Here is a 26,593-nt window from a genome sequence, read left to right as displayed (position 1 = left end):
TTCCGTTTTTGCTCGATGACAGTTCGTACTTTTCCCTCCCTCGCTCACAGACACATAACAGGTATGGCAGTCCATTCTCCCTGCAGCACGGACTACACTGCCTATGATGCTACATTCTTTAGAGCTATACCGGTAGCATTCTGCCTATTAGCTTAGCACAACAACAACAGGCGCTCTCTCACCCAGGAAACACGCAGAGAGAGAGCGTCACCCTGTAACCATGGCAACCGTAACGCTGCCACCTGGAACAACAGAACGTAGCTGTCAAACAAAAGGCAAACAGGCCTGACCCGCCACAATATGAAACAGGGAAGTACCGGCGTGTAATCCATTTATTTCAACAAAGTAACTGTATTCTAAATACCACCTTTTTAAACGGTAACTGTAACGGAATACAGTTACTCATATTTTGTATTTTAAATACGTAACGGCGGTACATGTATTCCGTTACTCCCCAACACTGGCTGTGGATGACAACCAAGCATAAATTTTTACCTTTCCACCACCGTGCTGACAGTTTCCTAAAAATAATAACATGAATAATGGCCAGTCATCTCTAGTTTGGTCTTGTCTGTCCAAAGGACATTGTTCCAGAAGTCTTGTGGTTTGATCAGATGCAATTTTGCAAACAATAAACCATTTTGGTGTGCCCTTTAACTTGTGACTGACAGGTTGCTACTGTACAAATGTGCAGCATCTTTTGGTTTCTCAGTTGGAGCCAATTTTTGCTCTTTTTTTTTTTTTCTTGAGCATTTTGATTGAAATCACCAAATTATGTTTTCTAAAAAGCACACAAGAATAAAAAGACCCATAACAGACAGGCTCTAAAGAAGGCTGAAGCAGGTGAGGTGGGCTGTGATCCACAGTTTCACTGCAGCTTGGAGACTAGCACATTTGGTGATGGCCAAATGTGCTAGTCTCCAAGCACTGTCAGTCTGCCCCAGGGCAGCTGTGGCTACAACTGTAGCTTGCCTCCACCAGTGTATGAATGTGAGAGTGAATGAATAGTGGAATTGTAAAGCGCTTTAAGGGGTAAATGCAATCCATTATTATTATTATTATTATTATTATTATTATTATTATTATTATTATTATTTTAATGATACTGGTGGGAAAAAATTGACTGTTTTCAGTATTTAAGATGGAATTAAGCTTATCACCCTCAAAGGAGTGTCTGACTAAATGTAAACTGATTTGGATTAAACCCGGAATAGTGTTTGGGGTCTTTAGTACCTGAGCTAAAGTGCTGATTGTTGCCACTGGGCTTTTTCTGGTTATTCAGCTGATTAAACGTGGTCAAGATCAGACTCCCCAGTGGCACGGCTCCATAAAGCAGCCTGCTTCCCCTCAGCTAATGGGTAGCATACGGCAGGTAGCAGGGTACAACTAACAAAGATGGGGCAACAGGTTTTACACGCCCTTAAACACGAGCAGCTTGTTGTGTTCTCAGTCAAACCATGAATGTGTAAACCCTTACCCCCTGCCTGTCTGAAGCCTTTTGAGTGCTGGGGCTGCAACACCACATGGAGAACACAGAGAGGGGGCAATTAAGCTTTATGAAATGCTGACAGGACTGCATCCTTGCAGCCAGGTGCTATATGTTATGTGCTTTAACCTTTTTCAAAATGACTGTGCCCAAATGGGTATAAACACGTGACGTTTTTAAAACCAACTGTTGGTTAATAAGAAAGACAAATTTAATGTGATGCTGGCTGCTGTTCGATCTTATCAGGGAAGCATTACTCAAATTTAACAGGAGTAAACATAAAAGAAAAGCACACGTTGCAAAATTTAGCTCCAGTTCGACCTATGAGAGTCAAGGTTCCACGTCACAGCTCAAAGTAAACATCGACATATTATTTACTGTAGCAGCAAGTTCATGACTGATTTCTAATTTATTTTCATTCTATAAACAGTAGCTTTAATTTCTGATGATGAAAATTAATACAGAAAAGTAAGCTACGTAAAGATTTGGGTTGAAGCGTCTGGTGCAATAGAAGAGCCTCTCAGCTGTGATGCAGACACTGACTTTTTTTGGAGGAAATACCATGAACTACTGAATAGTCAAGAAAGAGAGACTCTGAGCCAAAAAGATTAGGGGTGGTAAGAAAAAGCAGCAGCGTTTGAGGTCTCCACGTCATGTGTTGAACTACAATGAGTGCAGGGAGATGAGGGTGAGTCGGGAGTGGGTGGGTAAAAAACGGATGGACACAGTCTGATTGGCTCCAGCCGGTTGCCCATATTTAGATTAGCGTCATGTCCCTCCCTGGTTTGTGTTCAGCTGTGCTTTGGAATGAAATGTAAGACGTCTGGTTGCGCTCTCCCTCTTTCTCCCTCTCCCCACATCACGGAAACTCACTGAAAACTAGTTCACTGGCTTTGAAAAGCACCTTGCTCTGTCATTTATTAGCTGTCTCTCCCCTGGATGAATTCACTTGCTGGCAGCTTTGGAAGTAAAGTCTTGTAATTTTTTCCTGGCTAATGACTTGTGCTGTAGATGGAAATCAGATCATATACTGATAACATTTAAGGATCTGTTTTTACTGATAGCCCCTGACTGTTTCTGTCTGCTGAACTCAAATTGGTGTCCTTTTTTCTTTTAGATAAAGCCAAAGATGTTCAAATAAAGAAGACCAGACACAGACTTTGCTGGTGCGTAGCTCATATATGTTGGCCACCACGAACCGTCTCCTAAACCTGACATTTTGTGTCATTGTGGTAGCTTACCAAATGATCTATTTTTTTTTCTTTTCTGTCCACGTTTGCAAGCAAAAGAGGGGTGAAAAAAAAGGAGAGGAGGTGCTTGTCTTTGCCTAACATGAAGCATCAACTCTTCATTTCCCAGGCCTGCCACATCAACAAAGGGAGTATACTTGGCTTAGGAGCAAAGAGGAGGAACAAAAAACAAAAATCTTAAAATCGACCAGAGGGGGGGGCGGGGGGGGGGGGAGAAGGGAAGGAGGAGCAGTTCGGGCAGAACTGAATTTGATCAGTTTCTGGTGATGGGGGATAACTATGTGCCTATTTTACCCCCTGATGCCATTCACTTATAACCGGCCCGCGTCTCTAGTGTTAGTTCTGCTTTGTTATTGATGCAGTACTACACCATTTAAAAAGAAAAGGTATATGAAAAGAAGGTGCGTGAAGACAAGAACAAATTATGCTTTAAAATATGCTCCTTAGTGCACGATCACTGAGCAAAGGAAACCTTTTGTGAGGGAGAGTCTGAACAGAATGAATCATCTTTGCAATGCAATCGAAGATCTGGCTTCATTTAAAACAGATGGTTCCAGTTAAAGCACATTGTCTAACCCAGGAAAGAATTTGATGGTAGTTTAACAGGATATAATACTCAGATGACATTTATTAAAATGTGATGTCACTTAGTGCTAAGGTAAAAGAAACTTAAATGTTAGAATAAAAGTGGGTTATTCAGCTTCAGGTGGTGGAATTACATCAGGGGAAAAACTTTTCATTAAGTTTAATGCTTGTGCTTAACCTGATAACGATGGCCACCCACATCTATCCAAAGCTTCCTGCGCCTTCAGATTTTAATCACTGTTTTAGCCTGAGCCTTTAGGACTCTTTATATTACAATGTGTGACACCATAACAATCTGAATCATGTAAATAAAAATCTTGGGATTACGAACTGGCTTCTGTGATATCAAGGAAGATATCATGCTAAGACTTTTAAAAGCTTTTCATCCGTAGAGATCATAGACATGAGATGCTGGAGTGTGTAAAACTCCAGCGCTGGACTCCTCTCGGTCCACTGCTGCTCTCCCTCTCAACATGTCGAGACACTCAGTGGTCTGCATTCCTCCTTTGCACAGTTTTCCTGGAGCTCAGCCGCTTTACAAGACACCATTACTGAATGCAATCTGCTTTCCCTATCATCTGCAATAGAAAGACTGATGTAGTTTAATATCGTATTATGCTGTTTCTTCGCTCTACTTGCAGTTGTAGAAGCACAGGCATGAACTACCAGTAAACACATATTGTAGCTCGAGACTTTATTATTTACACCTGATCTGTTTGTCTTTTTCTACCATATATATCCTCAGTCTTGACTTCGACAAACACATTTTGTAGTCTCTCTCTCTTGCTCCCTCTCTCCTTCATTTCGGTCCTGTCTCTACCTGTCTTGTGCATTGCTGAAGTTCTTGATTTCTCTTCACTCCCCCTCCCGCTTCCCCTTTAACATCAGTGAGAGGAAGAGAAGCACCCAGTCAAAAAAAAAAAAGTAGCCACCCTGGGGCATCATCAGAGTTCACGAGGTAGCAGTGCAGACCTAGTGTCGGACTCCACTTTCTCCCACACATTAAACCCAGCCTCGATCCCACCCAACTCTGTTTGACTTGTCCATAGGACTTTTTTGCAGGCAGACGTTCGCCACACCATGAAATCCTACAGTTTGTCTTTGCACTTCGAAGCAGGGCTGTCATTTTTTATGCAGTGTAGTTCTGGTCACGTGCAGAGGTTTTTATTGTGTCGTTCACAGCAGTAAAGTGTAAGAAAAGATTATAGCCCTGCAGCACTCCTCCCACTTCTGACCAGGATTCTTTTTTTATTTCAAAACCTTTCTCTTGATATCTCTTCTGATATCATTGCTTTAGAAAAGTGCTTCTTCTTTTTACATTTTAATCTCTAAATGTTATGTTCTACAAATGTATTTGAGAAAAGCAAAAGAAAAGGGGGCGGCAACGGGGGATAGCTTAGATAAATGAGGGAAACATCTTTTTGTTCTGTTCCACACATGAGTTCAATTCTTTAAGCATCTGGAAGCACTTACAGCTGCAGGGCTGGCTGTACTATGCTCTGCACTGTGACTTCAGCTTCGGAAACAAAACCTTAAGGAAAAAGATGAAAACAGGCTGAAGGATTTTTGGTTAGTCACACAAAAACATTCTGTATACCAGTATAGATGCATTCATTGAAGTTATTACATCATCTTCTATGCAAAGCACATTTTTTCCCAGTAAAATATAATTTATCTCAAAGCTCAATTAAAAGCAGCATAGTAGCATATATTCACAACCTCTGTGATTCTATTTAAGTGCACGCCTGTGCATCCTGAGACGGGCGGGGTTTCACATATCAGCCGGTCAGTAGTGCAGTGTCAGGTAAAATGTTCTAAACAACAGCAAGTATAATCAGTGTTTAATTGTTATAAATATTACTGCAAGCTAAAAAAAAATCTGTTCACATTCTCTGGTTAAGCAGTCATATTGCTGAAGGAAGAGGGCTATTTAGCAGTTTATTGGTACTTGATCTGATTCTTCTGTGTCTCCTTGCGGGCTCCTTGAGTGTGACAAAGTTATATGATAGGTGAGTGGAGTCCTGACTGCTCCGCATCTACAGCCCTCAAGACTAGATGTCCTGAATATGTGGCAGCATGTGAGGCAGCAGTTTTCTCAGCAGCTCTGTTTCTTCTCCAATTTCTGTCAGTTTATGGTGCCTCTGTGAAATACGGTCAGGACTAGGATGGGGAGATCCAACTTCTTCAGCCTGCAGAGGGAGTGAAGGCGTTGTTGGGCTTTCATGATGACGACTGTGTTGTCATCACTGGAGGTTTGCGTGAATGTCAGATGAACTCCCGAGGTCCACCTGAGAGTTCCAGATAGCCAGTGGGACATGTTGCTGATAGTTAGTCCTCAAGGCAATTATAATCTCCTTGGTTTTGTAAAGTATACCCTTTGAAATTTGCCCATGCGACATGTGGGGGAGCATCATCTCAGCCATCAGCTGATACTGTACTTACTTATGCATGCAACATTTTCTGGATCATAGGAACATATTGTATTTCAGTATAGTAGTCTACGTTATGACTAGTACCTTTGAAGATTAAATTAACCATAACAAACAAGTAATTTTACTCTATAGTGTGGCTAACCTAAAGAAAACTTTGACAAAACAGGTCTCATTAAAATAATGCACTCGCTTTTTAACCTCATTTTTGTTTCTCTGTTGTTAATGTTACCATTCTTAAACCCATGTCCAACCTGATGTAGATCAAAGGTAAACATATTTCACTGTTAAGTGAGTGAGTGTCTGTGCAAACAGAGGGAAAGTGATTCCTGCACTCCTTGTCTCCAGCACCTTCAGGGCATTACAAGCCATAACAAGTAGGCTACCTACTCCTTTATATCACTTGTAGCTATGTATATTCCACCCACACACATTTCAGCTAGGTATACAATCTCAATAACATCAGTGCTCAGTTCTCAAATAATTTCCTTGTGTTGCTAATCAATTTTTTATTCATCTGTTTAGTTTTCTATTTTGTTACCAACTCTAGAGGCGCAGCAAATTATTTCTTAAGCTTTTATTCTTGTTTACAAGTCTATTTTTATCTGTATTCCTTAACCTTTTGTCATAGAAAAATGAATATTTTAGAGGTTTGGCCAAACAAAAACAAACCTCTAAGCGTTTTAGCACTTAGTTTAGTTGAATTGTTAATTAAGGATGTAACAGATTATCCATAATAATCATTACTTGTAGTAATTTTCTCCCGTTATATCTTGTTTTTTGTTATATAGTTTTATTCTATGTGTAGGCTGAATGGCCCAAGACAGGGGAAAACTGATAAGAAAGACAAATATGATCTAATATGATGCAGAAAATCTTAAATATGTGCACAACTACAGGCACTCGGTGGCATGAAGGATACAAAATGTCCTGGAGTGGCAACTTACTTTGCAGGAAAAACTATAGACCAGAAGGCTAAAGGTGGAGTCACTCATTGTGGTCCCAGTGATGTCTTTGTCTGTGGTGCAGCGTTTGCAGTGGGGAAATTTAATCACACTCATCTCGCTGGAAGACCAAACACACGAGTTCAATGAGGGTGAATCATGAGCCAGAGCATCTCGTCTGTAATAATAACCTCCAGCTTTGCCTTAGTCTTTATCTCATACTGAAAGAGGAAAAGGGGATGGTAGAAAACCTTTATGAAGCCCCCAAAATTGTCTACATGCTATATTCCTTAACCCCTTTAGATGTTTAAACTAATCCTGCCTTTCCACAGTGCCTGAATGCCAAAGTAAAAACATGTAGGTACGACCCCTCTGGGGTCATTAATTTGCAAGGCTTTTTACTTAGATCTGGGACCAGTGAGTAGAAGCCAGAGAAAACACCCCCTCCCAGTAGGAAAACAAAATCTACACCACAGAGGAGATTAAAACTAAGCACCTCAGCTGGAGATTGAAGTGGAGACATAATTAATTGGAGAACATATTTAATTATAACAGTCCATAAGTTTTTGTACCACATGCAAAAAATAAATAATAATAAATTCAGTTTAAACTGTTTATGAAGGTATTAAGTCTGCCACCTTCTGGCCAAATGTTTCCCACCTCTATGTTAAGTACAAAAGTAAACACTTGGTGTGCATGCAGATCACGAGCTAAGCATGTCTCAGCAAACTGTGTAACACGTTTGCAGGGATGTGGAAAGGGTATGTTGTTGAGGTGAGCTTCCTTTTAATTTTAAATGTGAAAAAAAAGTTAAATGAAGTTTATTTATACTTCCCCGCAATCATAGTGTGCACCAGAGGGTTGCTCAGCCTGCGCAGCATTTAACACTTTCTATACTTGGATGCCTGATTCACAAAAGGAAAAACGCCACATAAAAAAAAAATGACTGTCTATAATAGTCATGTGTTGAGGAGTCATCGCCTAAGAGGGCTGACTGGGATTAAACCCACAGAAGAGCCCCATCTAGTGCATAAGCTCCCCTGAACTTTAGAAGCTTCCTCATGATGTAAACATGAGATGACGAATGCGGATGCATTAGGGAAATGAGGATTAGTGGAGGATGGGCTTGGAGTGACGACCAAACGGTGAAATATGAGACTGGATTGTGTCCGAAGCATCCACTGGAAGGTGGAGCTGCAGTCGCATAGTGCAGATGGGTGTGAAAGAGCAAAGAGTTAAATTCTTCCATTCAAGCAAAAAGATAACATCTTTTTTTCTATGTTACATTGCTCAGCTGTTAGAAATTGCTAATAATGGATTCAAGCCAGAGATTCATATCATCAGTACAGCTCAACACATGGTTTAATTGAGGGTGACTCTTTAGTCTGCCAGATAATTATTACTTTAATTTTCTTTAAACAACATGGCGCCAACTCATTCTGTTTGAGTTTTAAATAAATGGACACAAAACTCAGGACTGGATAAAGACGGTCCAGATGTTTTCTATCTAACCGATATAGAGGTAATAATTACAGGAATAGACACTTGACTTTAAAAAGTGCGCTGGATGAATACCCAAAATTACCCTTTCATAAAAAAAAGAGATGCGAATATACAAAGTTAGCCTCCAGTGTTCTCCTGTCTTTGGGCCCCTCTGGCACTTGGGCCTGTTTCCTCTCTCTTCCCTGTTCTCTCTTGCTCTCTCTCTCCCAGCCAAGCTCCAAACATGCAGCAGTCTTACATCAAATATATCAAACAGATGAAAAGGGAAAGTATAGGCCTGCCAAGACACATTCATTTCTGCTGTTAGGCTGGGAAGGAGAATTTTTGTGCGTTTAAAAAAAGAAGGTGTTGTGCTGAATTTAAATCCACACAATTAAATTGTGCATGAAGCATGCACTGCCTACCTGATATAATCATAACCTGTATATAAAAGGAAGACGTGTCATCGTGATGTCACATATTCATTTCTGGAGTCTAGATTTTAAAGCCTAAATGTTTGTTTTTTGGTCTGAGAAGTGTCCAAATTTGGTGAGATGCTCTTGTATCAAAGTGAGATATGGGGGTAAAATACAGTATTTTAATGTGGCATTCCACAGGGATTGATTCACTTTTGGAGCTAGCTTCAAGTGGCCTTGGAGGAACTGCCGTTTTAGGCACTTTAACCCTATCAGCCAGCATGCATGTCTGGTGCAGTCTGGTAATTAGTTTCTTAATTTCAATGCAACTATAGGCAATGTTTAGTACAAGTAAAAGGAAAACTGAGAGTGTTAAAGGAGTTATTTTCGTAATTAGCCAACATGGAAAGCTCATTGTTCAGCAGCTACACTGAGATTTACTGCTTTGGTTCAACAACATTGTTGAACCCTACTTGTAGAGCACTTGGTAGCTAGATAGTGAAGCCAGTGTAGCTTTAATCAAATAAAGAGGCAGATATTTATCCAGTGATATAGTATGTACCTTAAACTGAGACTTTAAAAATGATTAAGCTCATATTATGAGCTCTAAGTGTAAAGACATAACAACTAGTTTCAGATTGTGGAAGGATTTTCATGCAGACGAAAGAGAGCTGGGGAAGCTGCCATTTTTCTTGGATTTTCCATTTAGCTCAACAGAGATGGCCCCAAACATCAGCTTTTTATCGAAATCACAGAAGAAGTTTGTGGTCTTTGCAAAGCAGGAAAACAACTGTTTTGAAGGAATCAAGAAAAAAAGACATGACAAAAAATGTTTTGTTTTTATATATTAGACGGTGGGGGAAAAGGGTGTATATATAATGCAGCTTACAAAGGTTTTAAAGAACATCAACTATGATGGGTTAGTAAAGTAGGAGTGACCCTAACTCGGCTGGCTCTTTCTTTTTTTCACCTGCTCTTGCCTTTAAGCCCAGTCTGATCCTAAGTGCAAACTTCAGACTGGGTCTTCCTCTCCTCTATGTCGCCTAAAACTTTCTTCTCAGAGTTCTCATATTGGTAGCAGCTGTGGTTGCTGGCTGAGTGCAAGCTGTGGGAGGCTGTGGCCGGCCAGCAGGGAGGAGCTCCAACATCTGGAAAAGAAGAAAATCTGGCTGAGGCACAGAAACGAGAGCCTGGTAACATGACTACTCGCTGAGCCAAGCCTGCTGCTACAGTGTTTGCAAGTTTGCTGTCTGCTTTATGCAAATGCTTTTTCTTTTTTTCTTTTTTTAAGGTGGTTGTGTCGCTGGACTGCCAGTCAATCACAGCAGCACTCATTTAACGGTGTAGATCTGCAGAGTAGTCAAAGCAGTGGAAAGAACGGACTGCTTTTGTTAAAATTTGACCCTCTGGGCCTCTCCTGGTGCAAGAGCGCGTCTAAACATGTGGGAGCCGTCTGTGAGAGGAAAAAAGAGAAAGGGGGTTGAGGTGGCGCTTGTGCTGGTCAAGAAAACCTCAAATTTCTCCTATGATCTGCCCACTTTAGGTCACATAATTTTCTTTTCAGAATGTGGTTGTCTTTTTAGTGAAAACTGAGAGGAAACAACCCCTTTAGTTTTTGTTCTCTGTTATTTACTTTTTGGATTTACATCGGAACAAACTTTTATTTGTGATAAGTTAGAATTGCTGGAACTGTAAAACCTCCAAATAAAGTAATCTGTATTGGTATTAAAGAAGACGAGAACACCAACTCTAGTTTCAGGATGGGTTAGAGATCTAACCATGCGTAGGCAGTTCTAACTTGGATTTTCATTGCAGGAGAACCTGGAGGTCCCGAGAGAAACCTGCATTAGCACAGGGAGAATATGCAACTTCACACAGAAAATTCTGAACCTACAACCCTCCTCTGTGATCTACAGCTTATGTTTTGCAGGTGTAACGTTAAAAAGGCTGCCAGTTTAGCATATTAGTAAGAAAAGAAAGTATAGCATAGGTTGATGGACATTTAATTACTTTTGTAGATCATGTAGTATAGTTTAGGTTCATGTAAATTAGGTCACGTTGGACAAAATAATGAAGGGAACATAAACATGTTTCAGTCCAGTGGTTTTTGTCATTCAAAACAACAATGTACACTGTTGGAAGAGTCTTTCTCTGGGCACCTTGAGCTGCATCCAGTAGTTCAGCCTGGTGCAAATTAATGGACAGGCCAACCATCCGACAGGCTGACTCCCATGAAGCCACGTCACTAAAAAAAAGGATGAGTTAACTTGATTCCTGAACTGAAAAAAGGGAAAAACTGAATTTAAGTTGGTCTGTGAGTCAGTCAGAACTCAGTGTAGGAAAGTAATAGTTATTTCGGGTGATGCTGCGCACTTTATCATGCCATGGTAATTACAAGTTTTGGTGTACTGAAGTTCTAGCCAGACACAGTCGGTATAATTAGCTCCTCATTCCTTGAATTTAATTTTGGCCCTTTTTATTCTAAAGCATTGTATGAACGATAGTAAAGGTTGCAGCTTTTTTACTGTAACTTTAGCTGCAGTAGGAGCCTATCCAGGGTTTGTAGAGCAGAGGGAGGCTAACAGGGAGGGAAAGAGGTGCTGGCATACCACCGTCTGCCTGGACAGAGGGGACATTCTTCTCCTCGGATCCCCCCAGTGGTCCTCTACAAACTACAGCTTGTCAACCAATCTGCCCACCGTTTACTGAGGAAATGTTCACTTGCTGCAGGAAGTCTGAGGTTTCCCCTCATATGTTTGATTTCAGCAGTTAAACAAACAAAATGAGGGTTAGAAGTCAGGTCAGAACAACATAGGTGGGAACTAAACCCACAGGGCCCTTATAATCTCAGTTCACCTGTAAAAGATCTTTAAATAAACAGCAAAAATAATAACCTATTTGACACAACACTATAAAATAATCATTGTTGAAAGATCGATATGATAATTTGTGAAAATCCTGCATCTTTTTTTTATGTGCACACAAAAAAAGTACGAATATATACACATTTCTCATAAAACCATCCCCACCCCTAAGAAATATTGATTTAAATATTACAGCATTGCAGTTTCCTTAAAATTGCTTTCAGTATTTGTTAACAGCACAACAACCACAACTGAAAACATCTGTAAGTACTTGATGGATTATTAAATATATTGTTAAGATAATTTGTGATTAGCATATATAAAAACCTTAAAGCCAAACAAGGTGAGAAATGGATGTGTTAGTGTGACAAAATATGATTTTTATGAGTGAACCAGCAGGCTACAGACTTTATTTTAGTATCTGCCGCAGTCATAATGATCATTTCAAACACAAAAAAACCCAAAATCTATTTAAAATCTATTTAAATTTGAGTCTTCATTGCAAGTGGATTATTTCCCTTAATACAAACAAGACATCCTATCCATCAAATAAGTGAATTCTAACGTAAAAAATTAGGATTTGAGAATTTAAACAAGTATTGTGTTCTCGTGAGCTTCCCACAATATTTCAGGGTCCTGTTGTACCCTACTTGTGTAGTTCCGTTTCTGTCCTGCAGGGGAAGAAGAGAGCAATTTCACTGCAGTTTCTTCTGAGCCAGCTTTGCCACTTCTCTGGCTTTCCTTCTCTTCAGCTTCTTCTTGAGGAGGAGCAAGTCAATGTAGATAATGCGGTCCAACACAGCACAGGCACAGAGGAGTCCACCATGCAGAGCACCAGCTATCCCATTGCTGAACACATCTTGGCCTGGAAGACACAGCCACACATGCATACCTCTGTATGAGACATTACTTGGAAGACAGATTCAAATCGGTGTGTTCTTTCTTCTGAAGCTTCTTAAATAAATGGTAAATGGCCTGTATTTGTATAGTGCTTTACTTAGTCCGTAAGGACCCCAAAGCGCTTCACACTACATTCAGTCATTCACCCATTCACACACACATTCACACACTGGTGATGGCAAGCTATTGTAGCCACAGCTGCCCTGGGGCGTACTGACAGAGGCGAGGCTGCCGGAGACTGGCGCCACCGGGCTCTCTGACCACCACCAGTAGGCAACGGGTGAAGTGTCTTGCCCAAGGACACAACGACCGAGACTGTCAAACCGGCAACCTTCTGATTACAAGACGAACTGCCAACTCTTGAGCCACGATCGCCCCCAATAATATATCCGACTTTTTTATGATCATGTTTTCACAGCACCAGTGTAGTCATCCAGCAAAAGGCGACTTATTTGCTGCTAACAGATACAGCGAAAGTAAACTGTCATATTTAAAAGCATTATCTTAGTCAATTACTATCCTTCCACCTCCTCTCGAACCTTTCATTTAAACAGGAAAAGGCGCTGAGTGCATGAAAATACAATAAAGCAATAAAAGCCCATAAAGTTATCATATACATAATACCAAGAAGGCAAGGACATCAGCATGAAAAATGTCAATTCCAAGAAAACTGTACATTGTTCACCAAAAGGGACTTATATTGATTAATAGAATAGAATAGAATAGAATTCAACTTTATTGTCATTGCACATGCACAGGTACAGGGCAACGAAATGCAGTTTGCATCCATCCAGAAGTGCTTTAGTGATATAGATATATTACAATATATATTAGCAATAATATAGATATGTAAGTATGTTACAGAAATGGGTCTATTATGGTATGTTATAATGTACACGGTGTGAAGTATGTTATGAATATTCTATAACTATAAGTATGTACAGGCTGTAGTGAGTACAAGCTATGAACAGGATATAAATATGAAATAAAAAAAAATTAAAAAAAACTATACAGAAATCTGAGATATACAGTTATACAGAAATGTGAACTATGCAAGTTATAAACAGTTGTAGGATTAAAAATTATCGTATGATTATTTACACAGAACTATACAGTAGTGAGATATGTGGATTAAAAGGGATTAGCCGATCTAATTTTACAAGCTTCTGCAGATAGCTGTAAACGCTATAATCAAAAGCCAATTTCCCAGTCCCACAAATAAGATGATGGTTTTCAAGAACCAGATAATCTTGGAACCAAGTGCAGTTATTATGCTTTTTCAAAGAACAGCTCATCATTAAGCCTGAAAAAAAGATAAGCTTAAGAGCATTATATTCTCTATCCATCCATCCATCCATTCGCTTATCCTTTTCAGGGTCGCGGGGGGCGCTGGAGCCTATCCCAGCTGTCATAGGGCGAGAGGCGGGGTACACCCTGGACAGGTCGCCAGTGTGTCGCAGGGCCAACACACAGGGACAGACAACCATTCGCACTCACATTCACACCTAGTGGCAATTTGGATTATCCAGTTAACCTATCCCCACAAGATGCATGTCTTTGGACGGTGGGAGGAAGCCGGAGTACCCGGAAGGAACCCACACAAACACGGGGAGAACATGCAAACTCCACACAGAAAGACCCCGGCCTGATGGTGGAATTGAACTCAGGACCTTCTTGCTGTGCGGCAACAGTGCCACCGTGCCACCGTGCTGCCTATATTCTCTATAAAAGTAGTATTTCCTTCAGCTTAAATCAAGTTTTATTATTCAGTTATCTAGAAAACAGCTTGCATTCTTGCAGCAACAGTTTAAGATTGGTTAAACTTTGCTGTACGGTAAATCTGTATGCATTTTTATAGGGAGCTTGAGGACCACGGGTCACTTTTGTGTATAAAGTTGCTCACAGTTGCTCACAGCTCAGTGTTGCTGTTTCTACCTTTCATTTATGAAATTTATTATTTATTTGTGAAACTGAAAAGTGGTCTTAAATTAAAGTCCTGTCAATACTCATAAAGCTAACTGCTAAACCAAAAACGCTTGGTTTGATTTCTAGCTGATTCAAAATAATCTGATGATTGGGAATATATCTATGTACCCTTCCTTTACTCTATCCTAAAACCTAATTGATAGGATTTAAATTCATACCTGAGATGTATAGGTTCTTGACTGGGGTGTTGCATCTGTTTTTGGCTACGGCCTCAGCATGGAAACGCTCCAGGTTGTGCTCAGCGGAGTACATGGCTCCATGCTGAGCACCCAGGTAGTGCATGTTTGTCAGTGGCGTCGCCACATCCTGGAAAACCAACTGGAAAACACAACACATGCAGATTTAACAAAACCCTTCCTACTTGATGTCAACAAACAAGCATTAATAGTTTGTATACATTACCAATAGCTTTTGATTTGTTTCTTTATTCCTTAAAAGTATACTTTTTATTAAATTTAACATACAGCAGAAAAAACAGCAGAATCACATCTAAACATGACGGATCCTACCTTGTCTTTAATTTTAGGGAACACAGTGCAGGCCCACTCAAAGATGTTCTTAGCAAATCGCATTTTGTAATTGTAGTATTCATCACCCCTTTTGCGCACAGTAGTGTCTTTCCATTGCTCAAACCATTCATAGTTAACCATGGTGAGTATTGTCATGCAGGATTTTCCTGTAGAAATAAACAGAAAGTCACCACTCTTAATTTGTGTGGACTTTCAGCTCTGTGTGAGATCGTATAAAATATGCCAAAGGATATATTTTATTTTAAAGCTAAATACTTGACGTGCTCGACGTTTAAAATTTTGAGGTCAACATATGTTCATGTAAAAAGCTGAGACCTCAGACTGCCCTCAATGCCCAGTTTTTGACAGGTTTTTTCTTCTCTTGGCTTTCTATAGTATCAAACAGAGAGGATGTCCTAATATAGTCATCGAGCCAGCCTATCAGAAGAAGGATGGCTTAAAGAAAGGGGGAAGGGAGCTAAAACAGCTTCTTTCAGGCAGAGGGATGGACAGTGTTACTTATTCAAAGTCATTCAAAGCTTGCAAAGAGTCTTGAGAGTATGGAGCACTTTAATCCTCATTTAAAATATGTTTTGTTAGATCTCAACAAATATCCTTTGGAAACTGTAGAAATAGTGAGTAATTGTTATTCATATGTACCAGGATGTCTTATCTTGGCTTCAGGGTCTTTAGAAGATGGCACTGTGACGAACATCATGGGGACGTTATCAGGTGCTTCCTCTCTGCTCAATCCAAAGTAGTCCTCCATCCTAAAATTAAAAAAAAAATCATAAATCCCATAAAGAGCAATCTTAACTCTGTTTCAATTAAATTAAGGTTTATTTAGGTAGTACCGGTCATCAACAGTCACCTCACCTATAGAAAATCCTACAATCAAGTGACTCCCTATGAGCAAGCACTAGGCAACAGTGGGAAGGTAAAACTCCCTTTTAACAGGGAGAAATGTCCAGCAGAACAAGGCTCAAGCATGGCCGGTTGGGTGGGTAAAGAAAAAGTAGAAAAGAGGGAAAATAGAGCACACGGAGACTGGGCAAAACACAGACGAAAGGAGATGAACATGACTGATCTTCTGCCCTATATAGCGAACAAGAAAGGACCTTTAACTTTTAAAAAAACAACATCATAAGCCATATACTGTGTTTATTTACAGAAAATATTTAGCATAATCTTCAGCTACTGTGTTTTTTCTTTGTTCTGAAATAAGATTGGATCTATAAAAATGTGTGAGACTTGAGCAGGAGAGATTTTCTTGTTTATTCTGATACGGCAGCACCCCCTTGTGGTTGGTTAATGCTGCCTTTCTCTTCTTTGCAATCGGTGCTCTGCAATACTCACGACTTGTCCATATCATTGTCTTTGAACAGCCAGAAATTAGTGGAAACGAGGTCCAGTTCCTCCTTTGTTCCATCAAAGCCAGAGAAGACTAATAATGATCCTCTGCCATGTTTCATCATGTTCAGTCGTTGCTGAATATCTATAATATAGAAGCATTACTTAGACATTATTTATCACCTTGTATCATCTTCACTTCACCTGCATTTGTCGCTCTGGCCAACTTTACCTCAGTTTCAGTAAAGTTTCTCACCTGGTTTGGCTTGTACCTCAGGGGGTAGAAGTTTCTGGAACGTATTGAAGATTCCACAGTTTGAAACCACCACAGGCGCATGGATTTCCACCTCCTCTTGACCTTTCCTCACCTTTACACCTATCTCAAACAAACACACACTATTGACTTGACAATATCTTAACCTTACACTGATTTTAAAAATGAGGTGGATTCTGCTCTCACCATAAGCAGCTCCCTCTTCATTAACCAGGATCTGGGAGACGGGAGCTCTCACCAGGCAGTTTCCACCATATTTCTGAATGGTGCGAATGATGTGGAAAGGAATCTCACTGGCCCCGCCTTTAGGGTAGTACGCTCCTCGTTTGTAGTGATGAATCATGAGGGCATTCATCAGGACACTGGAGTCCTTTGGTGGCACACCTATATGCATAAAGAATAAGTGAACTAAATCTGCCACAAGGGATGAAATTGGCCTTTTTTTACAGGGGCGGAATTACTGAGGAAGGGAATTACTGCAAAACAGAATGAGGCACAATATTTGTTATTTTGATTAATTGCTAGAAGACAAAATTGTAACAGAATTTTTAAAAAGTTGATGAATTGCATACCCCTATTATACAGTACATATTGCGCACAGTAACTTTTTATATTTATCTCAGGGTTTGTAGTCTTATCATTGTGGGCCCCTGATAATATTACAGCCTCTATTTCTCTTACCTAGAAGTGTCACTGCAAATCAATACAAGTTCGGAGTAACCATGTCCACCTCGAGGACTGATGTAAATCATATGCTATGACGCTTTTACTCATTAGAGCCTCGATGAGAGATTTTTTTTTTTTTTTTAACTGCTCTTGACCATTAAAAAAAGATCTTCTGACAACCGGTGTCCTAACACCTGATTCCAGACACCTTATGATGGGTTTCTCTTTTAACTTGTCCCCAAATATGTACCAAATATACAGTATATGATTTCTAAAAACTAATGGGAAACCCAAGCTCCCACCCATCTTCGGGACACATTGGATCACACTTCTGTGATGTGGCAAGACATTACTGTTGGTATTGATTTAACATAGCAAGGCTTGTGTATGTGTCTCTCTCTCTTTTTTTTTGTTTGTCTTCTTTTGTTGTGTGTCTCATGATATGGAACAATTTTCAACTTAACTCAAAATCAAAAGTTTTTTTTCAGGTTGGAGTTCAGTTGAAATTTTGAGATATCTGACTCAAGATTTTGATATAACAACCTTAAATTTTGACTTCTAGTTATCCAAAAGCATTTTATTTTCAGTGGCAAAAATATAAATAAATAAATTAATTAATATATTAGATCTTATGTTTTCTGTTATAACGATAACTTTTTGAGTACATACCATAGAAAAAGTAAGAAAAGATGGTATGGAGATCCTTGTTGCTGGTCAGGGTGTTCACAAAATCTGTCGCACATGTGCCGGAGAGGCGGAAAACTGGAGAGATGAGGTCTGCAATGCCTGACTTCAGCAGGAATAAAGACACCCACTGCGGGATAAGCTTGAGAGTTGCCAGATAGTGCGTCTTCTTAGCTGAGATCTGTTGAAAAACCAGGGGAATTTGTAAGCATTTTATTTTTAAAGCTTCCGACAGTTGAGACTGAAATATGTGTGTAATAAGTGATGAAGTAACAACAGCACCTTCATGATTTTAAAGAACTTGTCAATGGCTTCTGTGTCATCAGGAAACTGCTTCTTCAGGTGAGCTTTCATCTCAGTTTTCCCACAGTAGATCGTGTACTCTCGTTTTTCGTTGCCCAGGCCGATTTGAATGGTGTCAAAATGTTGATCGAGCTGGTGAAACTCCAGCTGGCCCTCTGAGATCTGGTCAAAGGCGATACGCAGCAGACCGTTCTCATGGAGCTGGCCAATGTAGTGAAGCCCTGAAGATGAAGGAAGTGAACATTTTTAGATAGAAATTAATGATTTTTAGGACTGTCACCCTAGACAGACCAAATTATCATCAGCTTATTGCTTTAGTTGTGTCATTATTCTTTCTGTGTCAGTTATTATTTATGTAATTCAAGCTGTTAGCATGAATCTCGAATGATTCTCCAAATGACTGTTATGGAAAATGTAACAGTTCCTTAAAAAGAGTGATACTTATGTGTCAGTCATCTAAGATTTCTCACCGACATCAAACTCGAAGCCTTTCTCTATGTAAGTGTGGCAGCAGCCTCCGGCCTGGTCATGTTGCTCCAGCACCAGCACTTTCTTTCCTGCTTTGGCCAGTGTGGCTCCAGCCGTCAGACCACCAATACCACTGCCGATGACGATGACATCCAGGTTCTCGGGCACTTTGTCAACACTGAAACCTGCACAGAAACATACAGATGGTGGTGTTAACCTAGTAAAGATTTTTGTTCCAGTTCACATCGTTATCATAAAAGTCCATTGTAAATTTTATCGCGTCCAAGTGCTGAAACTGGGGCGTCAAAATGCATCGTTCGCAACCTGTGTTACATAATACAGGCTGAAGGTTGTGCTGCACACTTCTCTTGTCATAAACATTGAACTGGTGCCTGTATCTGTGTTTTCCCATTAGCAATAGCTGTAATCTAATTAAGATAAAACACACATGGAAAAACAGTCGGTTTATTTAGTGACGTTTTCTCATCTCTAAGATCACTAAGATAACAGTATCAGCACTTATAATGACTATAGCAAATTCATTTCAGATATCTATATTCATTATCTATGTATTTATTTAATGATAGACATCTCTTTTAAAAAAAATCTTTACCTCATCAGACTGGTGTCACAGAAACCTCTGTTCAATGCAAAGTAAAGGTTTTTAAAGTAACAGTGACTTTGCTTAACATAGAAACTGGAATTTTAGTGCACTAAAATACTGCGTGCTTTCATACAGCATCCATGTACAATTTAGAATCACCAATTACATTCACAGGCTTGTTTTTGGACTGTAGGAGGAAACCCACTCCAGCTAGAGCACAAACCAGGAATCTTCTTAATGCAAGGGAACAGTTTGCACCAGTGTTAACAAACGTGCTGCCCCCATGTGGCAATTTTACTTCTTTAAATATAGGGTTTATTAATAACAGAATGTGTTTTAATTTTTGTTTAACTGATTTTTAACAGTTAAGCTTTTGAATATTTTTGCTTTTTATAATTTGGCCTAAATGTAAAACTTTACGTACAAAATAGATATAATATAGAACTCTTTGGCTACACGTACACGGGTATTTTTGAAAACGGAGATTTTCCGTTTTCGTTTTAAAAAATAATCCCGTCCACACGTAAAGGCAGAAATGAAGGAAAACGCTGTTAGGAACATGCCAAAACAACAGGTGGCGATATTTTCCTAACCGTGCAGAAATGTTGGCCAATCAGAAGTCTAGAAGCCTCGGTGGGAAAAAGTAAACAAAGATGGAATTGACCCTGTGCACGAGAAAATGCTAACTTCCTGGTTTGAGACCGGATGTGGGGTTGTACATTTCCGGTAGCTTTACTTTGCGGTCAATCGCTACTGCAAAGATATACTCCAAAATTGATGTCCAAAACTCGAAAACGGAACGATCGCGTTAAGTTACAAAGAGGAGAAGGTGGGAACACTCACCACTGTTGTGTCATAAAAATCTAATGATCAATTTTGACGTTTAAAGAGTTTAGATCGATCAGTTGTTTACATCACTAAACACAAGCAGAACTGCAGCAGAAGACACATCGTCCACATTCAGAAGCACATCTCTGTATAGTGACTGGTCTTATGATTTAAACAGGCAAATGTTCAGCATTCAAACTACAGGTGAACAATAGTCAAACCAGATGTTTTCCGTTATGTCGATATCAGCTAGTCAAGTACACACCCACACAGCATGTTAACAAACCGTGAAAAAAAGCCACACAAAAAATTAATGATTGCTGGTAACGGTTTCTACACATTAGTATTTACGAAGGGTATGTTGTGACTTACCTTCAAAATTACAGTGGTCCCTCGCTATAACGCGGTTCACCTTTCACCTCGCTGTTTCGCAGATTTTTTTAGTGCAAGTTTGCATGCTTTTTTACGTCCTGATCGCTGCAGACGATCTCCTCCGTCTCTCCTGTACAGTACAGAATCGCTGCATCGATGCTAGCAGTGTGACTCTGAAGTGCAGTGCTGTATGTCCACGATGTACACGAAACGTTTTGCACCGTCAAAAAATAAAATTGGCTACTTGATTTCACCCATCACTGGTTATTTTTAGAACATAACACCCGCGATAAACGAGGGACAGCTGAGAAATATAACATTTGAATCCATTTTCTCTTTTCCCCTGAGGCGTGGGGGAAAAATATCGACAAGTCGATGAACATCATTTACAGATATATTGGGTAAATGCCCGAGACATCTATAGAAATGTAAATCGCCGCTTTATTTATTTATTTGCTTAACTTGTTTTGGACCGTAAACAGGGCGCGAATAGGACACCGGAAACAAAGCTCCCCACAGGAGTTTCCGCACCGGAAGTAGCATATGCTAACGTGCACATAGTCATATTGACTATGTGCACGTTAGCTATGTGCACTGATCGATCTAAACTCTTTAAACGTCAAAATTGATCATTAGATTTTTATGACACAACAGTGGTGAGTGTTCCCACCTTCTCCTCTTTGTAACTTAACGCGATCGTTCCGTTTTCGAGTTTTGGACATCAATTTTGGAGTATATCTTTGCAGTAGCGATTGACCGCAAAGTAAAGCTACCGGAAATGTACAACCCCACATCCGGTCTCAAACCAGGAAGTTAGCATTTTCTCGTGCACAGGGTCAATAGTATTGTAGAAATTCATTTCACCGAAACAATAACGTGGCGCACAGTGTGACGTCAAAAAATGCGCACACCTTTGACTCTGCGTTTTCTCCATTTTTCTCGTCCACACTAAATGCAAAAACGGAGTTTTCAAAAATATCCACCCTGGCCGGAGTTTTTAAAAATCTCCTTTACGTGTGGACGAAAGGTGCAAACACATAGAAAAATCTGCGTTTTCAAAAATACCCGGGTACGTGTGGACGTAGCCTTTATTTGTTAAAAATCATTTTTATAAAAAGAGGAGCATAATATAATAATCACACCCGTAAGTTGAACTTTTTGAAGAAAGATTTGAATTCGTTCTTCCTGTATGAATGACTCACTGACTTTTTATTAAAGTTAGGCCATAATATCTTGAAGTGATATAATTCAATTTCAATTCAATTCAATTCAATTTTATTTATATAGCGCCAAATCACAACAAAAGTCGCCTCAAGGCGCTTCATAGATACAGAGAAAAACCCAACAATCATATGACCCCCTATGAGCAAGCACTTTGGCGACAGTGGGAAGGAAAAACTCCCTTTTAACAGGAAGAAACCTCCGGCAGAACCAGGCTCAGGGAGGGGCGGCCATCTGCTGCGACCGGTTGGGGTGAGAGAAGGAAGACAGGATAAAAGACAATAAAAATAAAAAGTTGTTTATGTTCCCCTCCCTTTCTAGGCTGGGCTAATTATCCAGGAATTCTGACTATCCAGGAACAACTTTATTCTGATGCTGCATGCAGCTCTTTTCACCTGCAGTCATTTTACCTTGCTTGATGACTTTGTCGCGCTTCTTCTGATCAAACTCCCGCGGTGCAGGCGGTCTCACTGAGTCGAGCGAGAAGGGGCTCGGTTTCCCAAACAGGTACCAGTATGTGCTACCTGCACATATGAGCAGGCAGACTAAGAAAATCAAGAGCCACATCTCAGAGGCTGTCAAATCGCTGATTCTGGAGCTCGATCTGCAGCAGGACTGTACACGGCAGCGATTGCAGGTGTGATCTAAACACTTCCCTCCCTGATGAGGCACCTTTTATCGTGCCAAAGGTCTGGGGAAAAGGGGGCAAGAGATTGCTATGTAGTGATATATGTGTTATGACAAGCAGTAAAGTGGCGAAAGGCCCATTTTTCCTGTGATAACAGATTACAATAACGATGGTGTGCTATGCTTTTTTTGCTGAGCACTCATTTAGGGCACAGACAAAAACATCAAAGGAAAATTAGGAACTGGTCTAATTGTTTTGTTGTTGTTTTTTTGAAGAAATTCCTAAAATGTTAAAGATACTGACACTATGTAGGGGGATCTGAATGCCAATTGTTTTAAAGAACAAATACTAAAGATATTAATTTCAAATCAATAACCCAATTTATTGCATAAACTGCATTCAGTCAATCTAGAGCATGCACGGCAAATCTAGATAGAGATAGTTGTAATTGCTCGTATCTGATAAGACAATTTAGATAATATTGTATTGAAGTCTTCTTGGACTTCATGACCAATTTTATGTTTTTACAACAGGGCATCTGAGGGAACTTGCTTCAGTAAATTTTAGCATTTTAAGAATCATTACTGGTGAATATAAGAGTCAGACTTCTTACACGATAGAAGAAAATGAGCCTAATAACACTGAAATTAGACCTGCTGCACCAATGATATATTTCTCTTAAAATAAGCTATATATGGATTACTAGTTGATCTACTTTTCTTAACGTAATCCACTCATGAACTTTGCACTCAAGTTACACTTTCGTTCATTCGACTTTGAGCTACAGATTTAATCTGCAGCCACAGATAGGGTGAACCACAATGAAGCAACAAGTTGCTACGATGGTCGGAAGGAATTTGAAATTGTGGCAGACAGAAATGTAGCCTTAAACTTCAAGTAGATTTTTTTTTTATATTAAATGCAGATGTAAATAATTGCTACATGTTGATGGTTTTGTGTAATGCTGGGGTTGGGTCCATTGCCTGTTGAGCTATCAAACTTCAGCCTGTAACACTTGTGAAATGTGTAAGTGAGACTTGTGAGATTTTGCTCTGTCAAGCTTACCTTATTCTTTCAGATGCACCTGTACATCAGTACACGGTGATCTTTTTTTTATGACAGTGTTCGAACAGCATCCTGTGACCACAGCAGATAACTTGTAATAAACATTCTAGGCTTACAACCTTTCTTGGTCAAAAAAGCATGAAGACTGCTTCCATATTTGAACCTATTACAAAGGTTACAAATTCATAAAGCCAATCTGGTTGTCTCAATTTATTTCAGATTCCTATAACAGGTGGTAATTTAAAGGTAACATCCCATTTTGTTATTGCAACCAACTCACAGGAAGCCCATATACATTAGAGCAACTCTGAATTGTCACGGTCTGCGAGGGCAGACCGTGAGGAGGGTGTTTGGTGGACCCAGGTGCGGACACAGACGGAGGCAAAAATGTTTACTGAACTTAAAGTGAGCCTTTATTAGGGCCGGTAAACAGTAAAGCAAAAAGAACCAAACATAAATTATGGCAATGACCTAAACAAAGGGCCTAAACTGGGAAACAACTAAAGACTAAGAAAAACTAAGACTCTGATTTAGACTGTAACTAAGAGCTATGCACACGACAAGAAAAAGCAAAGGACAGTCTTCTGGACTGGTACATGAAAGGCTATGAGAACATGACAGGAGCAGATTACTATGAACATGACCAGAAGAGAGACTGAAAAACTATGAAGTGTAGCTAGAATGACTGGAATCTTAACAGACAACGCGACACTGACACAAAGACACACTGGGCTTAAATACACTGAGGAAGTCATCAAGGAATTAGAGACAGAAGGGGAACACAGCTGGGAGGAATAAGACCTAACGAGACAGGGGGAACACTGGAACACTGACATAAGACAGGAACATGAACCTTCAGAGTAAAACAGGAAACAAGACACCACTAAACAAAGACGCAGACACGACACTGAGAGACAGACTAGACACTGAACTAAACCTGCAATAAACATGAGAACAAAACCTACGAACTAATCCCTAAACAAGAATAACTGAAACATAGAGTCATAATCATCATTATCATCATAATAAGAAAAGAATCCAAAATGCAAAAGCACACCAAAACATAACTCAAAACACTGGGTCAAACTGACCCAGAACCGTAACATGAATATCTGTAATCTAATAAGGCAATTAAGATAATACACTATAGACAAGTTGCGTTAGACTTTATATGCATGTGTCATGTTTTATGCCTTTGCAGTTCAGCAGGCTGAGTAACTCTTGTGGGTTTAAGACATTAAGAGTTGTTATAGCATTAGAAATACAGGTGAATCTAGTTAACATCTGAAATACCAATAAAAATATGTACAGTGTTTTCTAATAATATTACTTCAGGGAAGCATAATGTAAAAAGTATTGCTGCTGTTTTGTGCTATGGTGTGCTCAAAATCCTGATTGAAGCTTTTCAACCATTTCTTTGCAAATGATACGCTTACCGTTTTAAAACTACTCTTTTAAGAATTTTTGAAATGCAAAGAAGGATAGAAACTGCTCTACAGTTAGTTTACACCGCTGGATCAGGTAAGGCCTTTTTAAGTAATGGCTTTATTGTCACCACCTCAAAAGCCTGTGGTATGTAGCCAGTTATCATATTTCAAATTAATCATCTTTCAGCAGTCCTATAGGAATGGAGACTTAAAGGCACATTGATGGTTAAGAAGAAGAAATGATTGATGTTAACTCAAAAAGATCGATAGGACAGAGGGGGTCTAAGTAAACCGCAGCAGCTATTAGGGTTGCTGTACTTAAGAAGCTTGCACTCCAGCCCACAAGCCCCCAAGCTCGGCTGCTGGTCTCTTCTGACTGCAGACTCTGATGAAGACTACTGAGGGTCCCCGGGCAGTTGCTCATACACACCTCACCTCTTAAAATCTTTTTTTCTTCCTTCTAGACAGCATATACAAGATGAATGTAGCTGATTTGCTGAGATTTTAGCTTTATGAAATCGAACATTGCAAGTGAAAGAAAAACTGTGACGCTTATACAGTCATGAGAATACCCTGATTTAGTGTCCATCTGGACATTAAAGGTGACAAAAATTTACAAATAAATATCATATTGTCTTTAGTAAGTACAGATTCAGACCGTAAACTCATCAGAAAAGTATTAACTGAGATCAGAGAGCATGGCAGTCTAGGGCTGTTTAACCAGACTTGACTAGACTTGAAAAAATAAGTCTACTTGTCTTAAAGTGCCAGATTTACCCCCTACTGGCCATTAGAAAGAAAACAGCTTTATGGCACTTTTGCATAGGTTTCACATTTTAGACTGAGAAGCTATGCCCCTATTTTATACATTATCTATGTGTTCATCCATTTTATTTGGATTTGGTTCCACTCGTGCTGACCTGTTGATTTCTCTGTTTGTAGACTGAAAATACGAAACAGTTTTGATTATTAGTTGAGACCCAGCCAAGCAGGGAGTGACTGATTGGTTTGATAATAGGCAGAAAAACTCCGGTTACCCCACACCTGTGTACTTGATGTTCAGCAATGTTGAGGCTTTTCAAAATGCTTTCACTCCCCCGTTTTACATTACACTAAAATTACAACAAAAACTTTATTAGACTCACAATTGGTGCAATTTAAAAGTGATTCTTCTTTTGATCTTTTGATCTTACTTATTCTTTATAATAACATTTATATAAACAAGTCATCATGCAATAATTTGTTTACTATTTACTGGTAAATTATGTGATAATTATATATATTTATAGGTTGTGTTTCAAAAATCCTTTTTTGCTCCTTTTTTGTATTTGTTTTAGTTTCTGTCTCTATACTCTGATTTGTAATCTGTACCCAGCAGCCCCATCATCTATCTTTTGTGTTATTATAATATTCTTACAATATTGGAAAAAATGAAACCTCTTCAAAAAGCTATTTGACAGGTAGATGTTGAGTTCTTTGATGACTCAAATGTTGAGCTCTTTAATTGTATTTCCTGATGCCAGCACTGAAAGCGTCACTAATTGGATGGAGAGCTCAAAATGGAAGTCAGGATGAAATGTGGAATAAGCTTAAAGACTTTGATACAGGAAGCGTGACTGACTCTACCGCAGCAAAGAAATCCGATTAGTAGTACTGACTCTCTTGGGACTTTGACCCCCTTCTGTACAGTAACATGGGCGAGATGTTGACTTACAGTCAGTGATGTTGGACGCAAATCAGTGAGTAGTTATCACTATTTAATATTAACCAGTGTGATAAAATGAGATTAAAGTACAGTAGGAGCTCAAAAAAATCCCATGTGTTATGTCTTTTCAATAACAAGAACAGCTAC

General features: G+C 39.5%; 1 protein-coding gene across 1 annotated transcript; it reads right to left on the bottom strand.

Annotated features, from left to right (window-relative positions):
• Nucleotides 1–6,910: 6,910 nt before the first annotated feature.
• LOC146512387 (inactive all-trans-retinol 13,14-reductase) lies at nt 6,911–26,490 on the bottom strand. The gene is made up of 11 exons (XM_085170763.1): nt 22,032–26,490; nt 18,599–18,781; nt 18,108–18,349; nt 17,811–18,006; nt 16,662–16,859; nt 16,458–16,577; nt 16,208–16,346; nt 15,512–15,621; nt 14,852–15,018; nt 14,501–14,660; nt 6,911–12,321 (listed from the first exon to the last, which is right to left on the bottom strand). The coding sequence occupies exons 1-11, from the start codon at nt 22,186–22,188 to the stop codon at nt 12,152–12,154; spliced, it is 1,842 nt and encodes a 613-aa protein (XP_085026889.1). The 5' UTR covers nt 22,189–26,490; the 3' UTR covers nt 6,911–12,151.
• Nucleotides 26,491–26,593: the final 103 nt, after the last annotated feature.

The sequence above is a fragment of the Neolamprologus multifasciatus genome, chromosome 8, assembly GCF_963576455.1.
Source record: "Neolamprologus multifasciatus chromosome 8, fNeoMul1.2, whole genome shotgun sequence".
NCBI lineage: Eukaryota > Metazoa > Chordata > Actinopteri > Cichliformes > Cichlidae > Neolamprologus > Neolamprologus multifasciatus.
The sequence above is the reverse complement of the archived record's forward strand: the minus strand, read 5'-3'. Positions and strand labels throughout refer to the sequence as shown.

Bases quoted from the DNA above. Each gene is read 5' to 3' on its own strand.
- LOC146512387 (XM_085170763.1), bottom strand. From the start codon at position 22,188: ATGTGGCTCTTGATTTTCTTAGTCTGCCTGCTCATATGTGCAGGTAGC. The intron at 18,007-18,107 runs GTGCTGTTGTTA...GTTTTTCAACAG, and splicing joins AGTTCTTTAAAATCATGAAG to ATCTCAGCTAAGAAGACGCA. The intron at 16,347-16,457 runs GTGAGAAACTTT...TCTATATTATAG, and splicing joins TGAGGTACAAGCCAAACCAG to ATATTCAGCAACGACTGAAC.